Source organism: Dendropsophus ebraccatus, chromosome 4 (genome assembly GCF_027789765.1).
Source record: "Dendropsophus ebraccatus isolate aDenEbr1 chromosome 4, aDenEbr1.pat, whole genome shotgun sequence".
Lineage (NCBI taxonomy): Eukaryota > Metazoa > Chordata > Amphibia > Anura > Hylidae > Dendropsophus > Dendropsophus ebraccatus.
In genome coordinates this window covers 81,606,313-81,626,710 of record NC_091457.1, presented here as the reverse complement: position 1 = coordinate 81,626,710, position 20,398 = coordinate 81,606,313, and the positions used below count along the sequence as shown (strand labels likewise).

The 20,398-nt window shown below is 42.9% G+C and overlaps 1 protein-coding gene across 1 annotated transcript in view; it reads right to left on the bottom strand.

Moving 5' to 3' along the window:
* Positions 1-19,541, bottom strand: part of CDH13 (cadherin 13) — a 579,181-nt gene extending 559,640 nt beyond the window's left edge. Inside the window, exon 1 of the mRNA XM_069966164.1 lies at positions 19,401-19,541. Within this exon, the coding sequence (XP_069822265.1) occupies positions 19,401-19,445 (45 nt within the window). The 5' untranslated portion in view covers positions 19,446-19,541. The remainder of the gene's footprint in view (positions 1-19,400) is intronic.
* Between the last annotated feature and the right edge of the window lie 857 nt (positions 19,542-20,398).

Below are 20,398 nucleotides of genomic sequence, written 5' to 3'. Positions count from 1 at the left end.
GTGCGGACAGATATACAGTATATACACACAGTGCAGAGGGCCATTTTTACTATGGAAACAATGCAAAGGATTTGAAGAATTGGACTAGGAATAACACAGTAGAGTAGGTTTACAAATCCTGTCTAATATGTAGACTGTGTATATTTAGATCATGCAGTTTGAAGAGGCCCCAGATTTACCACATTGGCTCATGATGTGGGATGAATTTGGCACATCATCAAAACTTTTGTCTAACTTTACACTTGCTATTTGGCAGGTGTTGTTGCATTCCAAAACACATCCCTTTCTATAAAGTTATGCCCCCTTTGGCACTTCATCACATTTGCTAGCAAAAATATATAAAAATATATAAAAAATATCTGTGAACAGTGCAGTAAAGGGTGCAACAGTTTTTTTTTTTTTTTTTTTTTTGGGGGGGGGGGGGTGTCTAAATGAGGTAGAGTTTTGGTGCATTTGGAATAGTACATTTACCCCAGACTGTATTAATGTTTTCCACAGTGTTACTTTTTCCTAGGAACATGTAAAGGTTTTGATCGTTCAGGGTCTGGGTGCTGATACCCCCATCAATCACTAACATGAGCCAGGAGTAGTGGTCAGCTAAGCGCCCTCTTTCCATGTCTCTCCTCATTTCCGGAGATATATTCTATAGACGTCTATGAAGCTCATCTCCTGCACATAGCGGAGAGATAGGGAGAGAAGCAAAGCTCATTCTAGTGATTGGGTGGGGGTCTCAACAACCAGATCTCTACTGCTGAACAATTTTGATAAATTGTCAAGGTTTTTTTTTTTTGGAAGTTTTCTGAAATTGTAGTAACACTTGTTAGGACTTGGGACTCGATCAGAAAGACAAGATGGCGGACACAGACAGTGGAACCTAAGCTGAACCCTGCCCACTGTCCCTGCCTACTTGCCTCAATCTGCCCTAGGTGACAGCGAGCAACTGGGCGGCAACCCCTGAGCTGACTAGGCGGAACACATAACAAGACAAGACAAACAAAAACAATAAAGAAGAGTCGACCATACGGGTCACGACAATTGGGCAGTGTAGTACAAAACACAATCCAAAAAGCAAGGTCAAAGTCAGGCAATATGGTCAGGGGAAGCTACAAGGCAGAAAGGTCTGAATAAACACAGAGGGAAAAGGAGAAGCAGGCAGAGACAAGCTCATTAACCGGAACCAAAATGAGACTCAGCCAAACACGTATAGGGAACCAGAAGACAGTCCCAGCAACTATTGGACAAGGCTCCTGGTTCCAAACCAAATCACCTGTGGACAGAACTGGCAGCAGTGTGACTCCTTAATAGCCAGAGCACACAGCAAATGGGTGGGGCTGAACATGATGCTAGAAATAGGCCAGTATTTAGACAGGGTTCAGGTTACTGTACAAGACATACAAAACACTGAATATCAGCGCCATCTCAGCCTCACAGAACGAGCTGAGGGGCGCACAGACTTCAGCACAGGCACATTCATGACAACACTTAAAAAAATACTGTGAAATATACTAGGATCTGTTATCAATAAGGCATTAATAGACTGATGAAATAGATCATTCCTCTTCAATAGGCCGATCTCCCAACACGCCCTGTAATCTGTCATGGCAGACCAGAAGTTGTAGCTTTGCAATGGCTGAAAAGCCACATGTTGGAGTTGTTTCCTAGTTGTTTCCTGTCAATCTCTTGACTGTAGAAGCAGGAATGGGATTTGCCAGGTTTTCATAAAATTAGGGCCTGAACCAGTGTCCTCCTATTCAACAGTATTCGCATCCTTAGGCTATGTTCACACTAAGTGTCATATTAATCACAGCCGTTGTTTCAGATTTGCAACAACGGCCATGATTGATATGAAAATTTACATTATGCTGCCATCTATGGAATACCGGACGGAGTGTATACACATAGTATACGCTCCATCCGGGATCGCTATCAGCCACGTAAAAAACTGACATGTCAGTTTTCTAAGGCCGCTATTCATTGTAAAGCAGCCGCAAAGAACCTGTCAGTTCACACAATGGAGCATGAGGCTTTGGCCGCACACTCTATTGCATGCAGCAGTGAATTCGGATGCAGGCGCACATGGGTGCACCCGCATCCGAATTCAGCAGAAGTGAACATCAGAACTGCAGTCCCGGCCTGGATGATCTTCAGTAACACCGGCGTCCTGTGACCCAGCCAGTTCACATAACGGCCGCAGTAATAGTGTGAACATGGCCTTACATTGTACACAACTTTATTAACACATTTAGCTCTACTGCATCAAGGCCCATATTACACGACACTAGGGAATATTGCAGTTATCTTTATTATTTTTAGTCCCATCTCATGAACAGTCCAACACTAATGACTGAAAGACATTTTTCTTCCACATTTAGCAGAGCTGGCAATGCTACCGGGTTTGCATTTTGTCGACATCAAATAACCAAATCAAACAAACTCTGACATGCATAAAAAATGATAGCTGAGCATAAATAGTGAGATCAAGCAGAATACTGGCTGCGTCATCCTTCCTTTTTAATATCCAAAACTGCCTGTGATTTCATTCAAAGCTTCTGCATTGATGCCATGTATTACATTGAACTTTTATCTTCTTTTCCTTGCATGCTGGCGTTGTGCACGAGGCCCTCTTCTGGAGGTTTGATAAATGTAAGAAGGATCTAAATAAAATGATAGACTATTATGCTATTTTCACAATGCGTTTGCAGTGGCTATTTACTGTTTGTGCTAGGGCTGCTCTATAGAGTAAACACATCCATAGACCTCCATTAACCAACATTTTTATTTTTACCTCCAATCTATTACATAAAGCAGGGGGAAAAAAAAATTACTTATTATACAGTGTGTATATATATATATATATATATATATATATATATATATAATAAGTAACAAACCATGTTATATAGATTGTTATTTATTTTTGAAATGAGTAGCTATTTGTTACAAGGCTGACATAATACATTTATACAGAGGCAAACTCCAGCCAAATAAAAAAAATCCTGGGCTTGCAGGGGGTTCTATGAATATAATAAAGAAATGATACTTACCCATCCCTGTGCAGCACACCGTCACCGTTCATGGACCTCTAACAGCCTCCTACAGCTCCTGGTCTGGTGCTGTCGAGTCCCTCCTCAGAATTGCCCATCCAGCATCTCAGTGACTGGGGTAGGACAGCTTCAGTCACTAACTGACTGAGTGAGAACTTCCTGGTGAGACTTAAAGGGGTTGTCCGGCGATAAAAATTATTCACAGAATAACACACATTACAAAGTTATACAACTTTGTAATGTATGTTATGTCTGTGAATGGCCCCCTTCCCCGTGTTTCCCCCCACCCACGCTAGACCCGGAAGTGTGGTGCATTATACTCACCGCATCTCGTGTCGTCCACGGTCTCCGATCGTCAGCAGTGACGTCTTCTTCGGGAGGCCAGCGGATCTTCCCGAGTGCCGGCCGCCCTCTGCAGCGTCATCCGAAGCTCAGCCGCGATTGGCTGAGCATAACTGTGCTTAGCCAATCGCGGCTGAGCGGCTGATGACGCGGCCACGTCATCAGCTGCTCAGCCGCGATTGGCTGAGCACAGTTATGCTCAGCCAATCGCGGCTGAGCTTCGGATGACGCTGCAGAGGGCGGCCGGCACTCGGGAATATCCGCTGGCCTCCCGAAGAAGACGTCACTGCTGAGGATCGGAGACCGTGGTCGGCATGTGACAGGTAATGTATAGCGCACCACACTTCCGGGTACACGGGTGGGGGTGGTGGGACACGGGGAAGGGGGCCATTCACAGACATAACATACATTACAAAGTTGTATAACTTTGTAATGTGTGTTATTCTGTGAATAATTTTTTATCGCCGGACAACCCCTTTAACAATGCAGGAAGCTGAAACTAAAGCCTGGAGGTTGATAGAGAGCTGGTGACACTACAATGCGAGGGCACGGGGTGGGTAAGTATAGCTTCTTTATTATGTTACCCCTACCCCTTACCCACCCAGGACTTTTTAGATTCGGCCAGAGTTTTCCTCTAAATAGCTACCTCCACCATACATCGAACCAAAGTGTACTGTATAGTGACCAAGTAATGCCACACAACCTCTTCGGGCCCTTTCCCAATTTGTCATATAGCATGCAACAGTAGTTTTTTCCCTGTTCCAGTGATCAGGACTGAGGGTGCAGTATCATGATAGTATTTGTGTATATTAAAGGGGTGTAATTATAAAACAAACTATATCCTCTTAGGGCTATAAAATAATAAAGCAGTGTACTGATCCTGCTAACTGGTCCATCTGTATACTTCCCCGATTGTGCTCTTCCAGCTCGGCTGATAATGTTCCAAACACATGGTAGGACTCAAGGTAAATAGAGGTGTGGCCCTGGGTCTGCAGTACACTGAAGTGTAAAACAGGCCACACCTCTTTGACACATCAATGTAAACTTCAATGTAGAATATAACAGTAATGGGCACAGGCAGCTGAAAGGAAGTTATTACTAGTATTCTTTTATTAAGACCTTTGTGACCCTGTTGGTGGTTTGGTAATGGTTTCGCAGGTGACAGGTGCCCTTTAATATGTAAATGCTACACATTTTTTATATTAAATCACTTTTTTATATTTCTTCTTTATACTATTAAAAGATTACTATGTAACATTTTATACTAACAATGTGTTAGCATATTCCTGTATGCTAATACATCATTTACTATGTCACTTTGACAAAGGCTGTTGTTAAGGCTTCACTCACTATGTGTTACTAGTGGGCTGACTGAACAGACAGCCCCGGGGGACTTTATCAGTTCCCAGGACTAACTGCAGACAATTTCCCCAGTATCAAAATGCCTCCAAAAACTACAGATCGTGGACCCGCACCGCCCACCATCAAAAGACAGTGTGCTGGCATTAGGGGGGGTTAAATACAGTATGTCAGTATTATATGAGTACAGTATAGCGTACAGTATGATATATTATCTGGACACTGTATTTTTATATATTACTGTAAAATCTGACATGCTATTTGGCAACAGTGTATACTGTAGTATTATTGCAGCACTGAATGGTGGTATTATTTAAACACAGTGTATAGGTTCTTCAACAACTTACAAAGACCCTGCTTTCCCTAAGGTTACATTGCCCTTTAAGTACCACTATGCATAGTGCTGGGCATTTATCAAGACTGTTCTATTTGTACACCAGTCCTTAATAAAGCCATGCTTCCTCCCCATCTTGCCGTGCCCAACACACCCATCAGGCGAGCTGAGGATATGCCTGGCATACGCCATGGAGAAGAATCTGTTGTTTATGTGAACTATTAATTTCAGTGAAGTAATGGAACATCTCACTAGATTACATATGAGTACCTAAGTTTGTTAGAGCTGATAGTAGGTGTGCCCCCATAGTGGAGTCATTTGCACACATGTATGTGTGATTGTAGTATACCAGAGAGTAAATCCTGTAGCTGGGCTGAGGTTGGCACCTGTCCACAAGTGTATTATTGTGTATCCTAGGAGGTAACATGTCTTATGTTCAACTGTTATGTGTATTTCTCTGTACCAGTGTAACTGGCAGGCAGAAAACGGATTACATGCTTTTCACTGCACACCACACAAAACAGCGACACCTACTGTCCTTAGTGGGAACTGCTCTAGGTAGTGTTGTGAGCCTAGAAAGTGCTAGCAAGTGGGCGGGGTATGCAAATAGGCCCCCTATATAAGGATGGCAGTTGCAGTGCATAGCTGAGACAAGTGACTAGCTGCTGAGGGAACAACATCACCTCATGAGAGACCATCACCACAGAGCAAAGCTGCTAAGGGGAACAAGAACAGAGCAGCCTAAGAAAACAGCTGGAGGTGAGAGGAAAAGAGAGAATTTGAGAGACAGTTTGTCAGGTGCCCCCTCAGGAAAGGGCCAGCACATATACAGTCAGTGGGAATCCTAAAGACCGACACCCCAAGTGGACGGACTTGGCTGTAAAAGGGAGCAGAGTTAACGTAGGCCTCTGCACCCATCTTCCTGAATTCGGGGGGTAAGATTTACTAGGACCCCTGGATACCTCTGGGACCCGAGAGTTGTGGCCTAAGGCCCGGCCCAGTAACTAAAGCAGTAAGCTCCCTAGCTGACAGGCAGGGAAAGACAGAAGCAAGCACCATTGGGGAAGAGGTCCAAAGGATCACATTGCCCATCACCGTCCCACACGTACTGACAGACCAGGATCTGAGGCAGATCATCTCTCCACACACCACCAGACTCTCCACAAGCACAGTAACCCAGTCAAAGCCGCCAGTATCAACTGCTGTATGCCAAAAGACTGTAAAACAACTGCAAGTCCATCAGTAAAGGAGTTACTGTTGCACTTCCTCCCTCCTTGTCTCCCTGTTGTCCTGGTTATCTGCACCACACCACCATCAAGGGCCATTGTAGCGGATAGCAGTATTTGGGGTTGGCCCGGGGGGCACCACATGTCCACACCATTGACCACCTTACACACTGGTGCAGCCCCCCTCCAGGAACCTCTGCAGTAGCCCACAGAAGAGAGAGAGAACTCAGGGAAGCGCCAGAGGGTCCCCCTGTACCTGCAGAAGCCCTCGTGCCCACCTGTGACTGTGACAAGATCCAGCTATCCTGCAGGTATCGCACACCCTCACTCTGCAGCCCTCGGTGCATCCCCTCACTGAGGAGCTCAGCGCCACACTCAGGAGAGACTACTACCACCATCATCCTCTACTCATTCCACTCATACTCTTTCGAGTACCCCGGTTCGCTGCATAATCAGTGCTGCATTAATAGTCCATTCTATCAATATACTCTAAATAATCTCAATTAAAAACCCCTTTAACCCTTAAGGTTTGCACACCCTTGTATTACCCTATTGAGATGACATAGGCTCCATATCTCCAGGTAACAGAGAGCATTTAATAGCTAATATCAGAAGAGCTGCCTCCGCTCATCTCTATGCAGACGGTCTTTTCATGGAAGGATAACGGAAAGAAAGACCTGGCTTTTCTGAGAAATGTAGCCTTCGGCTCAGTCTTTTGCAGCTTTGCTGTGTAACCTGGTGTACATCTAAAGCAAGGAAGTAGGAATTCACAAGCTGACATGAGGAGAAACACTTGATTTCTTTGTAGTTGACATGGAGATCTTGTATGTGAAGGTTATTTAACCCAGAAAAGGGTGGATGACTTTCGAGAAGAAGGCACAAGGGCTTATTGAGTGCAAACTGTGCAGAGATTCAGCAAGACATCAGTACAGAAAGCCCCATCTCGTATCCACAGCCCAGGCGATAGCACCAGCACAAAGGGAGGAATTTTGGGTGAGGACATTGAATGGGAATGAGGAGACACTGAGTCATCATGTATCCGAACCTCTCTGAAATCCAGCGCCACCATATTTTGTCTTTTATCTTTTGGTTCTACTTAAATATTTACAGAGATTCTTTTCATCTGCCCATAAATGCGTCTCCCATAATGGAATTAATGAGCTCAATAAAGCCGGAGTAATAGAGTCATTTTATTACATTATGAGATACATATATTTGTAACGGCAATGAACTGGGTATTCTCTTTTACTATATCCCTTTCTATCTAGTTGACTGTAACGTTAAATGGACAATTTGCATGTGCTCAGTAATGCTTTGGTGTACCTTTGCACACATGTATGTGGCTATGATGCACTGTATATGTGCTTACCTGTTTTGCTGCAAGAACTAGATGGTGGGTTGTGATGTCTGGCTGAGCTGCTATTGTGGATTGGGGTGGGTGGCAACAGGTGGGTGTTTTTTGGATTGAAGATGTTGGTAACGGCATAAGCCTTAGACAGGTATGGTGTTGTCAGAATAATGTGCATGGCAATGCAGCCATATTGAGTGGAAGGAGTATTGGGAAGGTATTGAAAGGTTGGGCTATAGTGAGTACATAGACAGGTTTTTGAGGTGTCAGAAGGAGTTGCTGTTGGCCTATACAGTATATAGAGAGAGAAGTAGGCATGAGGCTTGGATGTCAGGTTGCTATATTACTTAGGGGCTATCGCTAAAGTCAATCTGTGTGTAGCTGGCTATGTGTTTTGTTTACACACTCAGTGGGTCGAAGGTTTGTTGTGGCCATCACTGTAGGTGATTCTTTGTCCCATTTAGATTTCTCTTTTATTCATTTATTTTGCATGTTTGTGAAATTATAAAAATAAACCATTAACACTTTTATTTTTTAAAACATTTTTACTTTGCAGCATTTTCCCTCATGTTTGCACAGTACTGTATACCCTGACCTGTCTCTGGCCTGTCTCATTACCAACAGCTTCATGGCAGGATTATCTTTATGATAAGTAAACGCAAAATACCATATAAAATACATGAAGAGGGGGTAAACCCACAGCAACTAATGAAATATTCCTGCGCACTGGATATAATGGCAGCACTGAGCCTGAATAAGTAACCACCAAGATGTATTTTCCGTACAGGTGATATTAAATAATAGAGCGATATCTCGCATTGACATGTGAGGCGTACAGTTTTCTGCTGTAGGGGACAAGTGATCTGTGAAATATTCAAATAAGGAAATTGCATAATTTATTATATACCTTTTACTCAGGACAAACAGTCACCAAATGCTGTAAAAGCTTTTGTGGAAGATGGATGGAATAAAGCCTATGCTTGGCGGGCACCGACGTCTTACAGCAGGAGAAATACTAGCTCTCACATTAGCACCGCAGTGGTGTAAATGACCGTAAGGTGACAATTGTTGTGTTAGCAGTGTACTTCATGTATCTGAGGTCTATTTTAGTAATTATGGATATTTTTAATCGGCAATAGGTAAATCTGTACAACATCCATTCTCTATATAGCATAATCCAGAGCAATATACAAAGCTGTAACCCCTTTGTGTTTAGTTAACATTAATCAGCTCAGCACTGTAGATAACACATGGAAACCTCAGCTGGAAGGAGTATACAGAGTCTGACATCTAGTTGGACACACAATGCCCCCTTTTACTCATGACCAACACAGGCCTCTGGACTTGGAAGAGTCCAAGCAATTTAGGTAAAACATCACAAATGTCCACTAATACCTGGGGCTGAACGTGCTTATGCACAATACAGGTAGCAGGGTAAGTAGCTTTTCCCACCTGGGGGCTGGGTTCACACTATGTATATTTCAGGCTGTATTTGGTCCTCATGTCAGGTCCTCATAGCAACCAAAAACAGTGAGTTAAAGATAAGTGGGGTACAGAGGATTGCATGAAAGTGATCTAGAGCAGCCAAGAAGATGATGGTGAAACGTTTATCTGATACTTTTCTAACAAAACATATAAAGATGATCCCCAAAGAAAACAATCACATTTCCTAACTTATTTATAATATAGGATTACATTAACTAAAGAACTAGGGAAGATGGCAATTACCACCTTCAAAGGTATACATAAACATTTTGGACATTATGTCATCCCTATAATATTCATGGCTTTTTGCAAGCATTTGCAGAGATATATAGAAATATATATTATAAGTGGACACTTTATAAAATGGAACAAAGCAGAAAAAAACAAGGCCCAGGTACCTCCTGTGATACCTCAGGGAATTGGATAGAAAAACATAGGTGGAGCGCTATCCACCTGATTGCCCCTGAGGCTTTATGCATATCACCCCATAGGTACTAGGGGTATAACACATCCAGATACGGAGTCAGGATCAAATGCAGGATGTATTCTGAGTGTGGAGGAGCACAAAGAGGGACTGTCAAGCTGACTGTACCACTAAGGCTGGGTTCACACTATGTATATTTGAGGCTGTATTTGGTCCTCATGTCAGGTCCTCATAGCAACCAAAACCAGGAGTGGATTGAAAACACAGAAAGGATCTGTTCACACAATGTTGAAATTGAGTGGATGGCCGCCATATAACAGTAAATAACGGCCATTATTTCAATACCACAGCCGTTGTTTTAAAATAACAGCAAATATTTGCCATTAAATGACGGCCATCCACTCAATTACAACATTATGTGAACAGAGCCTTTCTGTGTTTTCAATCCACTCCTGGTTTTGGTTGCTATACAGCCTCACAAATACAGCCTCAAATATACATAGTGTGAACCCAGCCTTAAAGTGTAACTGTCATTTAAATGTCACTTTTCATAAATAAATGAGTATTAATAGTACAAGTTTTCAAGAAACTCTGTAATAGGTTTTATTAGGCAAAAGTGTTTCCTTCTTTACTCAAAAAGCTGTTTTGTAGCCTCCCTCTAAAGGGGCATAAGTGTGCACGGAGAGGAGAAAAGGCGGCCCTGCACAGCACATCATCCTGCAATCTTACGAAGTTCCCAGACTAGCACTGAGCAGTCTGACCTGTGAATACAGTGTTTTATGTGCCCAATCTCCAAAGTGCAGAGCTGTTTGTCTCCTCTTCCTGCTCACTCATCCCTTTCGGCCCTTCCCCCCTCTATAGGTTATTATGGACTCAACAAACCCATCTTTACTTTGCTCCTTTGTGGACAACTTTGCCTGATAACAAAAATATAAGAAGAGAGAACAAAAAGAGGGGTTTTTTTGCCTAATAAAACCTATTACAGAGTTTCTTTAAATTGCTTATATTGTTGTCTGCAAAAATATTTTAAATGACATGGTAAATATATGGCTGACATTGTGACATCAGCAGTCCATTATTGGGGTCCCATAATAGTTTTAAAGAAACATAAAAGGTTATTGGCAGAAAAATCCCACCTGGTCCATCTAGTCTGCCCTTATAATATCATCCTAGTTATTATGTTAGGATAGATATACGTTTATCCCAGACATGTTTACATGCAGTTACTGTGGATATACCAATCACATCTTCTAAAGGTTTGTTGCAAGCATCTACTACCCTTTCAGTAAAGTAATATTTTCACATGTTACTTCTGATCTTGGAACTGTTCAAAGCAGAAGAGGTTTTCTATGGGAATTTGCTGCTCTGGACAATTCCTGACACCAACAGAAGTAGCAGCAAAGGGCACTGTTTGGAAATCAAAAGTCCACTTCCTGCAGGGCAATCTGCAGCTGAAAAGTACTGGAAGGCTCAAGTATTTAAAATAGAAGTAATTTAGAAATCTGTATAATTTGCTGACACCAGTTGATTTAAAAACTTTTTTTCCCCAGCGTACTCTTTTAAATCTTATATTGGAGCAATAAAAAATTTGAAAGGAGCAAAAAGGAAATGTAGAGGGCACTCACCATTAAAAACGTATTTAAAAACACGCCATTGCAGGACGAGCATACAACAGGACGCCAAGTCTTTATAACCGGCATGACGCTGCCCTGCTGATTAGAAAGACTTGAGTCCTGTTGTATGCTTGTCCTGCAATGGCGTGTTTTTAGAAGACTTCGAATAAATAAATACGTTTTTAATGGTGAGTGCCCTCTACATTTCCTTTTTGCTTCTTGCATGTTGATTACTATTGTCTAAGTAGAAGGTAGCACCCCATATACTTTTTGCACAGTAAGAAATCCCACAAAAAGGTTTTGAAAAATGTAAAAGCTTTTGTACCAGATGCAGTAGTGGCAGTATCTATTTCTCTCTTTCGTAAAAAAAAAGGAAAGGGCTACTCGGGCAAAAAAAATCTTTTAATTCAACTGGTATCAGAAAGTTATATATATATTTGCAATTTACTTATATTTAAAGAAAATCAAGTCTTCCAGTACTTACCAGCTGCTGTATGTCCTGCAGGAAGTAGTGTTTTTTTTTTTTCCAGTCTGACACAGTGCACATACACGTATGTGTATCTAAGATATATAAGTACAGGCAGTCCAAACATTCATTGACAACCTGTAAATTACTTATCATCAGCAAAGACTTATAGAACTTCTCATATATTGCCAGGTTTCAGCAGATTAGCATGTAGTAATGTGGACAGGATTCTAACATGAGCCTCCGCTTCAATTTACAATGTACTAGATTACCTGGGATCTCCCTGCTGCAAAGAACAGATACTGTAGGTGGTCTAATATCTCTGAGAACAGACACAACAATCAGACTAGGCTTTTTATCAGCTAAAAAAAACTTAGAGGGGTTATTCAGCGCTACAAACACATGTCCACTTTCCCCCCTCTCTTGTCTCCAGTTCAGGTGTGGTTTGCAATTAAGCTCCATTTACTTCAATAGAACTGAGTTTGAAACCCCACCCAATGTGGAGACAAGAGATAGGGAGAGGCAGAAGGTCTGTGGATGGAAGACATAGTGCTGAAAACTAAATAGGTGGTGGGTCTGTTATATACAGTTTTTGGGCCTATGATCTGCAATTTACCTGTTTTTTTTTTTTTAGAAGGAAGCTATTATGTTGTGTTGGATGGGTGGAAGGACATGATGATACCACCATTTAACATTTGGCTAGGTTTTAGTGACATCGGTGAAAAAGCAAACCTCCTTTGACAATGTTAAGAACCATTTTCTTGATAGACGCTGAACGTGTGGCTGACTTTTCAAGGTGAGTGATGTTTGGTTCAGTTTCAACTCTAACAGCTTCCAACCCTACCCAACAACATAGAATGTGTTATAGTAATACATCACTATCCGTTATGAGAAATGAGATACATGAGAAAGAAGCAAATAGTCAAGTTTCCTACTTAAGAGAGGGCTAATGCATTGGTAACATGAATAGTGCAGATCTCAAGGGCTTATACAGTGATACATTTTCCAAGTTGTATGATTGTGGCTTTTAGACATGGGATGTAGTCATCTGAGCTTCCAGCAATACGGTTGGTTCCACTATTTCACTTTTTCCATGGAAAATTACACATAAATTACACTATGGTCTACGCCCATAATGATAAACTGTTCAGTTATGACCATAAGCATCATCAGTAGTAAATGTATTGTTGGCCTCCTTACAAAGTATAGCCATGATATCTATAATATAGCAGCCCACTAGTATAGCAAGTGCTGAAGTTTTATAAAATGAAAGAATATCTTTCTAGTTTTGACTTCTGTAGATATGTGAAGACATAAACCTTGAACAACATTGTAATAGTGAAAAGTGCCAACTACCTTGTCGCCCAACAGCCTGTAGTTCCTTGCCTGTAGGCTCCATGAAAATTTCTCAGTCCTCAAAAAAGTATAGGAAAAATGGGGGCGGAGAGGGATGAAGCTGCAGTACTAATAGGGCATCTAGTAATAATAGTAGTCCTTAAAGGGGTAATCAAAACTTAGAAAAACATAGCTACTATGTTCCAAAAACACCAGCAGCGCCATTTGTTGTCATTTGAACTGAATAGAACTAGGGCAGCGATGGTGCTCTAATCCTGGATAACCCCTTTAATTGATAAGAGGTGGAAGGCATCGGTAAAGAGGGACACCTGAGCACTGCAGAGCTATGCCATCACAACAAGAAGAGCCAGGAAACATGGATGTGTTACATAATACACACCTACAGCTGTCTATGGATGAATTTGTATTTTCTGCATTGATTTTAACCCCCCACCCCCCTTCCCAAGACACAAGCCCTGTAAAGCATTATTGTTAATCCGTGCACCAATCTTATATAACTTTGTAAATGTAATCACAAATTGTAAGTTATACAGAGTTAAAACCACACTGTCTTACTGGTGAAGTGATGCATACTGGATTTTCTGATGCAAAGGATTTTATTTCCAGCAATCACCTTCACAAAATTGTGTTCCCAGCACATTACTATAACTGTGGGCAGATGAACCGACGCACCCTTGTCCTGCGCTAACATCTGTGTCTTCAATGAAGCAAAATACTTCCAAGTGTAGTAGGATGTCAGGCCATGCTATTGGGAGTCATTTCCCAGCAGTTGTATAAAAAGCCACTGGATTACTAAGCATGAAACCCATTGTTGGTTATACCTGGTGTCTACATGTAAAGACCCCAAATCCAATGTGCAGTGGGAGCTAGAGAGGGAAGTGGAGCCAAGTAAACCAAGTCTTCATGATGTACATATATATAAGTAATGTTTCCAGAAGTGCTTGCATGACCAATGCTCCATCCATTATTAGCCAGTGTAGGCCCTTGTCTATAGATGGCAGAAGTGACTGAACTAGAAATGTCAATGAATTGGAAAGACAGAGCTTTGTTCTGGGCATCTAGAGACTGGGGCACGATTTAGGCTGCAAGTGTGGCAATAGTTGTCAGCCATTAATCTTTAACTCAATGCTGGTGCATATTGCAGCACATGCCTGATGGGCCCATACAGTTTAATGGCCTGACATGGACAGCTAGAGGCTACATTCAATCCCTTTTCTTTTGCAGGACTCAATAGTCTTACAGACGCAACTAATGAATCCTGCGCCATTAAACTCTAAGCCCAGATTTATCAAAGTCTTGGTATAAACCATCTATATGACAGCTCAGCTCTCGTCATACCAGAACTGGAAGCTGGGCTATGATCGCTTGCTATGGGCAGTTTACACCACTTCCTTTTTTGCACACTATGATAAATCTGGGCTATGGGGTTGGTGGGAAACTTTTCTAACAGGTTACCTATGTATAATCTGAGTGTAAGGTAAAATGTGATGGGAAAATAGCCATATAGTGAAACTTGTTGTCTTTCAATACAAGTAACCATCCTGTGTGACTATTCATCGTTGGAGATGAATACAATTGGTAATTATTGGACATTGGGCATTCTTATTTCATTATATTGTTGTAAAAAGGTCAAACATTTATTTGCTTACATGACATCACTGTGTATGCCACTCTTCCATAGCTCAGAACTGTAAAGAACATATATTACACAGATCTGTGATTACAGAAGAAATAATCCTAAAGACGCCAGAACCCTCAGACTAGAACTTCATCTAAACAAATATCTTGTATCCAAGCCAAGTGAGTTAGCTTGATACTGCAATGTTATGTCTATTATATTTTGCACAGGAGTGTAGGTAAACCTGCTGCAGTATCTGAGGTTAAAGAGTTGACACATGGACAATGTAACCCCATAGAGTATACTGACAGTATATAAATATATTAAGAGCTGCATATGGCATGGAATTTTAGGACAGATCTCAGACATAGACATCCTCTAAGCCCCAGCCTAAAAGTCTTGACCCTCTTAGAGCGTTGTGGTTACAAAGATTGTCCTGGATTTCTTCCACAAACAGCACCACACCTTTCCATGGGTTGTGTCTGCTATTGCAGCTTGGCTCCATTGAAGTGAGTGGTGCTGAGGTGTAATACCAAGCACAACCTGTACTCAAGTGTGATGATGTCTATGAAGAGAGCAGCCATGTTTCTCTAAAACTAGAAAACCCTTTTAAATGTCCCACTTCACTGACTATACTTTAACCCTTCTGCACTGATGTTAATGAATACTCTGTAATACTGGGTATTATTTTACCATTTACATATAGCCGAAAATGTACTAGGGACCCCCTATGATTACTTGTACCCACTAACATGTAAAAAAGATATAACACAACATCTCATAAAACTAGGAGCGGGGTGTAGCTGTGAAGGGGACTGGCAAGGCTGGGTGCTGGGGGAGGTGGGGGAGGTGGGGCTGCTGCAACTAGACCCTTGGCCAATGTATTTAAATACAGAGCTAGGCCAGCAAGGGGTATTGTGGCCCCAAGTGGCCACTGTTTTTGTAGTACTGTATATAACAGGGGACGCTAAAAGGCACAACTACCTGCATACGGATAAAAGCTCTTAGGAATCAGCATACAGTAATGCTGCTATTACATTTCCCTCTGTTACACCCACTATATGACTACATGACAATTTTGGAGCCACAAGTCATATGATTATGATTGTATTCCCCATATGACTGAGCCATGGCAAGTAAGTTATCTGACATTACATCTCTTCCTCCTTCTATTGTTATGTAGTATCCACCTACACTACATGATGTGATTTCACCCTTTCATCACTAGTGACTAGTGGTGAACACACCATGTACTACAGAAAGCTACAGATAATGTGGGAGTCTTATAGTGATGCTTCTGGTGACAGCACCCTCCCTTCTGGACCTAGGATTCCCAGCAGCTGGGGGTGCCCACAGGCTACTCTCCCATGTACTCTATGTATGCACTGCTTGGGTTTTCTTATTGCTCATCTGATGTTTTTCATTACTGCTTCCAGCAATAAATAATAATCTGATACCTGACTGCTTTATATTCCACTCATCTGTAAATCTTCCCTCATTTTCAATGCCATCTCCAGTGCTGAGCTGCACTCTGCACTTAACCCTTCCACATCCATATCAATTGCTTGTAGAACCTACACACATAGAAAGGTGCCTAACATGCACCCTCCAATTCAGTGCAAATATTCTTTCTTGTGCCTTTTCAATGGCTGCAAGACATTGTAATGTACTACAACACAAAAGTTACTTTTTACAAAGGAGCTATAAATCAATTTGACAACACATCCATTATACTAGGCACAGAGCTTGCAATCTATTAGACAACAAAGTCATTACACTGGACACAGGAGCTTGCAATCTATTATATTATAAAGTTACTACACCAGACACAGAAGCTTCTGATTTAGTGTAAAATGCAGCTGTTGCAATGGGCACAGGAGCTTGCAATCTATTGTTGAACACAGTCATTTCACTAGGCACAGGGTCTTTCAACCTTAAGTCATTACAATAAATACACCAGCTTTCAATCTATGCAGTGACTCCTCTAGGTGCAGGAATATATAATCTGTTTTAGAGCAGTTCTTTTATTTGGCACAGGAGCTTGCAATCTATTGTAGATCACAGCATTACACTAGACAGAGGGGTTTGCTATCTATTTCCAATGCAGTATAATGGTAACGCTGAGACAGGAGCTTCCAGGCTATTGTAAAACACAAGACTTACACTGGGTTTAGGAGCTTACAATCTATTTTTTGACACAGTCACTATATCAAGAAAAAGAACTTACAATCTGTTTTGCAATCTTTTACATTTAGCAGAGAAGCTTGCAGTTTACTGTAAAATATAATTATCACATGGGGCATAGTCATTACTAGGGGCACAGGAGCTTGCAATCTATATTACATCCCAATCATCATCCAGGGCACAGGAGCCTGCAGACCTCTGTAGGGTACAATTATCACATGGGGCACATTCCTTACAATGGGCACAGGAGCTTGGACTCTATATTACATCACAATCATTATCCAGGGCACAGGAGCCTGCAGACCTCTGTAGGGTACAATCATTACACTGGGCACCTTCCTTACAATGGGCACAGGAGCTTGCAATCTATATTACATCCCAATCATTATCCAGGGCACAGGAGTCTGCAGACCTCTGTAGGGTACAATCATTACACTGGGCACCTTCCTTACAATGGGCACATGAGCCTGCAGACCTCTGTGGGGTACAATCATTACACTGGGCACCTTCCTTACAATGGGCACATGAGCCTGCAGACCTCTGTGGGGTACAATCATTACACTGGGCACATTCCTTACAATGGGCACAGGAGCTTGCAATCTATATTACATCCCAATCATTATCCAGGGCACATGAGCCTGCAGACCTCTGTGGGGTACAATCATTACACTGGGCACCTTCCTTACAATGGGCACATGAGCCTGCAGACCTCTGTGGGGTACAATCATTACACTGGGCACCTTCATTACAATGGGCACAGGAGCTTGCAATCTATATTACATCCCAATCATTATCCAGGGCACAGGAGTCTGCAGACCTCTGTAGGGTACAATTATCACATGGGGCACATTCCTTACAATGGGCACTAGAGCTTGCACTCTTTATTACATCACAATCATTATCCAGGGCACAGGAGCCTGCAGACCTCTGTGGGGTACAATCATTACACTGGGCACCTTCCTTACAATGGGCACAGGAGCTTGCAATCTATAATACATCCCAATCATTATCCAGGGCACAGGAGCCTACAGACCTCTGTGGGGTACAATCATTACACTGGGCACCTTCCTTACAATGGGCACATGAGCCTGCAGACCTCTGTGGGGTACAATCATTACACTGGGCACCTTCCTTACAATGGGCACAGGAGCTTGCAATCTATATTACATCCCAATTATTATCCAGGGCACAGGAGTCTGCAGACCTCTGTAGGGTACAATCATTACACTGGGCACCTTCCTTACAATGGGCACATGAGCCTGCAGACCTCTGTGGGGTACAATCATTACACTGGGCACCTTCCTTACAATGGGCACATGAGCCTGCAGACCTCTGTGGGGTACAATCATTACACTGGGCACCTTCCTTACAATGGGCACATGAGCCTGCAGACCTCTGTGGGGTACAATCATTACACTGGGCACCTTCCTTACAATGGGCACAGGAGCTTGCAATCTATATTACATCCCAATCATTATCCAGGGCACATGAGCCTGCAGACCTCTGTAGGGTACAATCATTACACTGGGCACCTTCCTTACAATGGGCACATGAGCCTGCAGACCTCTGTAGGGTACAATCATTACAATGGGCACAGGAGCTTGCAATCTATTATACACATTTTCAGGCTACAAACTTCCCTTGAAGTAAAGTGAGCAGAGATTCAGCAGTGTTGCTTAGCAATACAATTTGCATGATGGTTTGGGGGGGAAAGAAGAGGTGCTGGGATCTCTGCAATCCCCTAAAAACAGAGGAGTTCTGCAGCACAAAGGCTTAGATGACAAGTGTGTTTTATTCCACGGCAATCGGAAGCCGTGGGAGCTGTGGATGTTGGAAGGAGAAGAGGAGAAGATCTCTTGTGCAGTGAGTGACAGCAGCAGCAGCCGTGCCATGCCTAGAATGGAGGCGGCTCAGCTGTTGTGCTGGAGAATGGGGGGCTCTCTCCCTGCTGCAGTAAGGGGGCTATGGAGTATTCTCCGCATACACACCAAGCCCTGCTAACAACTAGGGGGACACAAATCGGACACCATTGCCGGATATAATGTATGCTAATGTCTCCAGGAGAAGGATGCTGATATTCTTCCCAGTGCAAACTTCTGTAGGAATGATATCCTTCAATCCACAGGCTCAGGAGTCCAGGCATTCAATAACCATACTGCATGTTAACTCTGAGGTCCATAAAGGGGGGGGGGTGAGCAAATGCCCCTTCAAATTCCATGCTGCCAACTTGAAAGCTACACCAGCCTGTGCCCCCCACTCTGGGGGATTCCACTGCAATATATGCCGGCCATGCCAGCTCCAAAAAGGGATCCAGCCTGGAGGGTGGGGTGCTGCCTGACCTCACAAACGACCCCCACATCACATCAACTTTATGCAGAGATCAAAGGACTGGGGGGGGGGGTATCCAGCAATGACAGCTGGGACCCCAAAAACCAGCACCCCACTTCCATCACCCAGAAACTTCTTGCTTGCCTGTGCTTGCTATCCTCACCTGCCCTGTTTCCACACACACATGCAGGCAATGGGAAGCAGGAAAGCAAGTAAAAGACATTTTCTCCAGCAGTCCAGCCTAGGAAGCAGTGAAGGGAGCTGAGCACTTACCTGGGACAGCAGCAGGGACAGGGGGACTGGAGATCTGCGATCCATTCTGCCAGCTTTAGAAGGAACTGGATCTTCTAGATAACATACACCCAGGCTGCTCTGTGCATATTTGCACTGTGAAACAGCCTTTGAGAAGAGGCTTCTCGTTGAGAGCCAGCCAGCTTCCCAAATAGATCAGCAGCATCATCAGTTAAGCATTGGATAGAGGCTGGTGACCAGAGCCAATGGCTTTACAAGGTGCATTTCATCACAGCATAGCCCCAGTTTGTGAGACTTGCATTAGGTAGACGCCTCTGGCGCTCACCCCCTTCTACATTCGATTAAATCCCTCTTTTAATCAGTATTGGCCGTGCTGTGCATTGCCTTTCCCGATGGTCACAAAGCTCCCTATACTATTTACATGCTCCCAGATACAATGTATACAGTGTGATGTAGCAGAGCCCAGGGAGCACACTGCACAGTGATTAATACTCAGCTAGGGACAAGCACTTCCTTCCCATATCGTTGAGGTGAATGATGACTTTAGTTTATCCTGGTATAGAAGCCCAATGAAGCTGCATGTACTGGGCTGTAGGGAAGGAAGGGGGATAACAGGTGCACATCTGGGTCTATGGGTGAAAGGAGCTGGCACTGACAGCAGGATGCTGTCAGGAAATCTACTGACTGTCACAAGAGGAGAAAGTGTTCAGGTGGTATTCAGGGTGATGCTGGAGAACTGCTAGATTCCATTCCCTGATGGATAATACTGCTAATAACAAGAAGCTTCTATGTCTAAGTCTGAAGACTAGAGGGATATTGATCTAGTATGGACAGTTATTGCTTTTTTGTCTAGATGACCCCCATTTTGCTGTGGGGCAGGCACTTGTCAGAGGACACATTTCCAGTTTGTTATCATATGCTCATGACCATGTTCAGTCCCCATTTACAGAAATGTGAAGACGTGATAGTCTATAAAGGGTTATTTGTAGTCTTTAACCATGGACACACAGAGTTGCTCT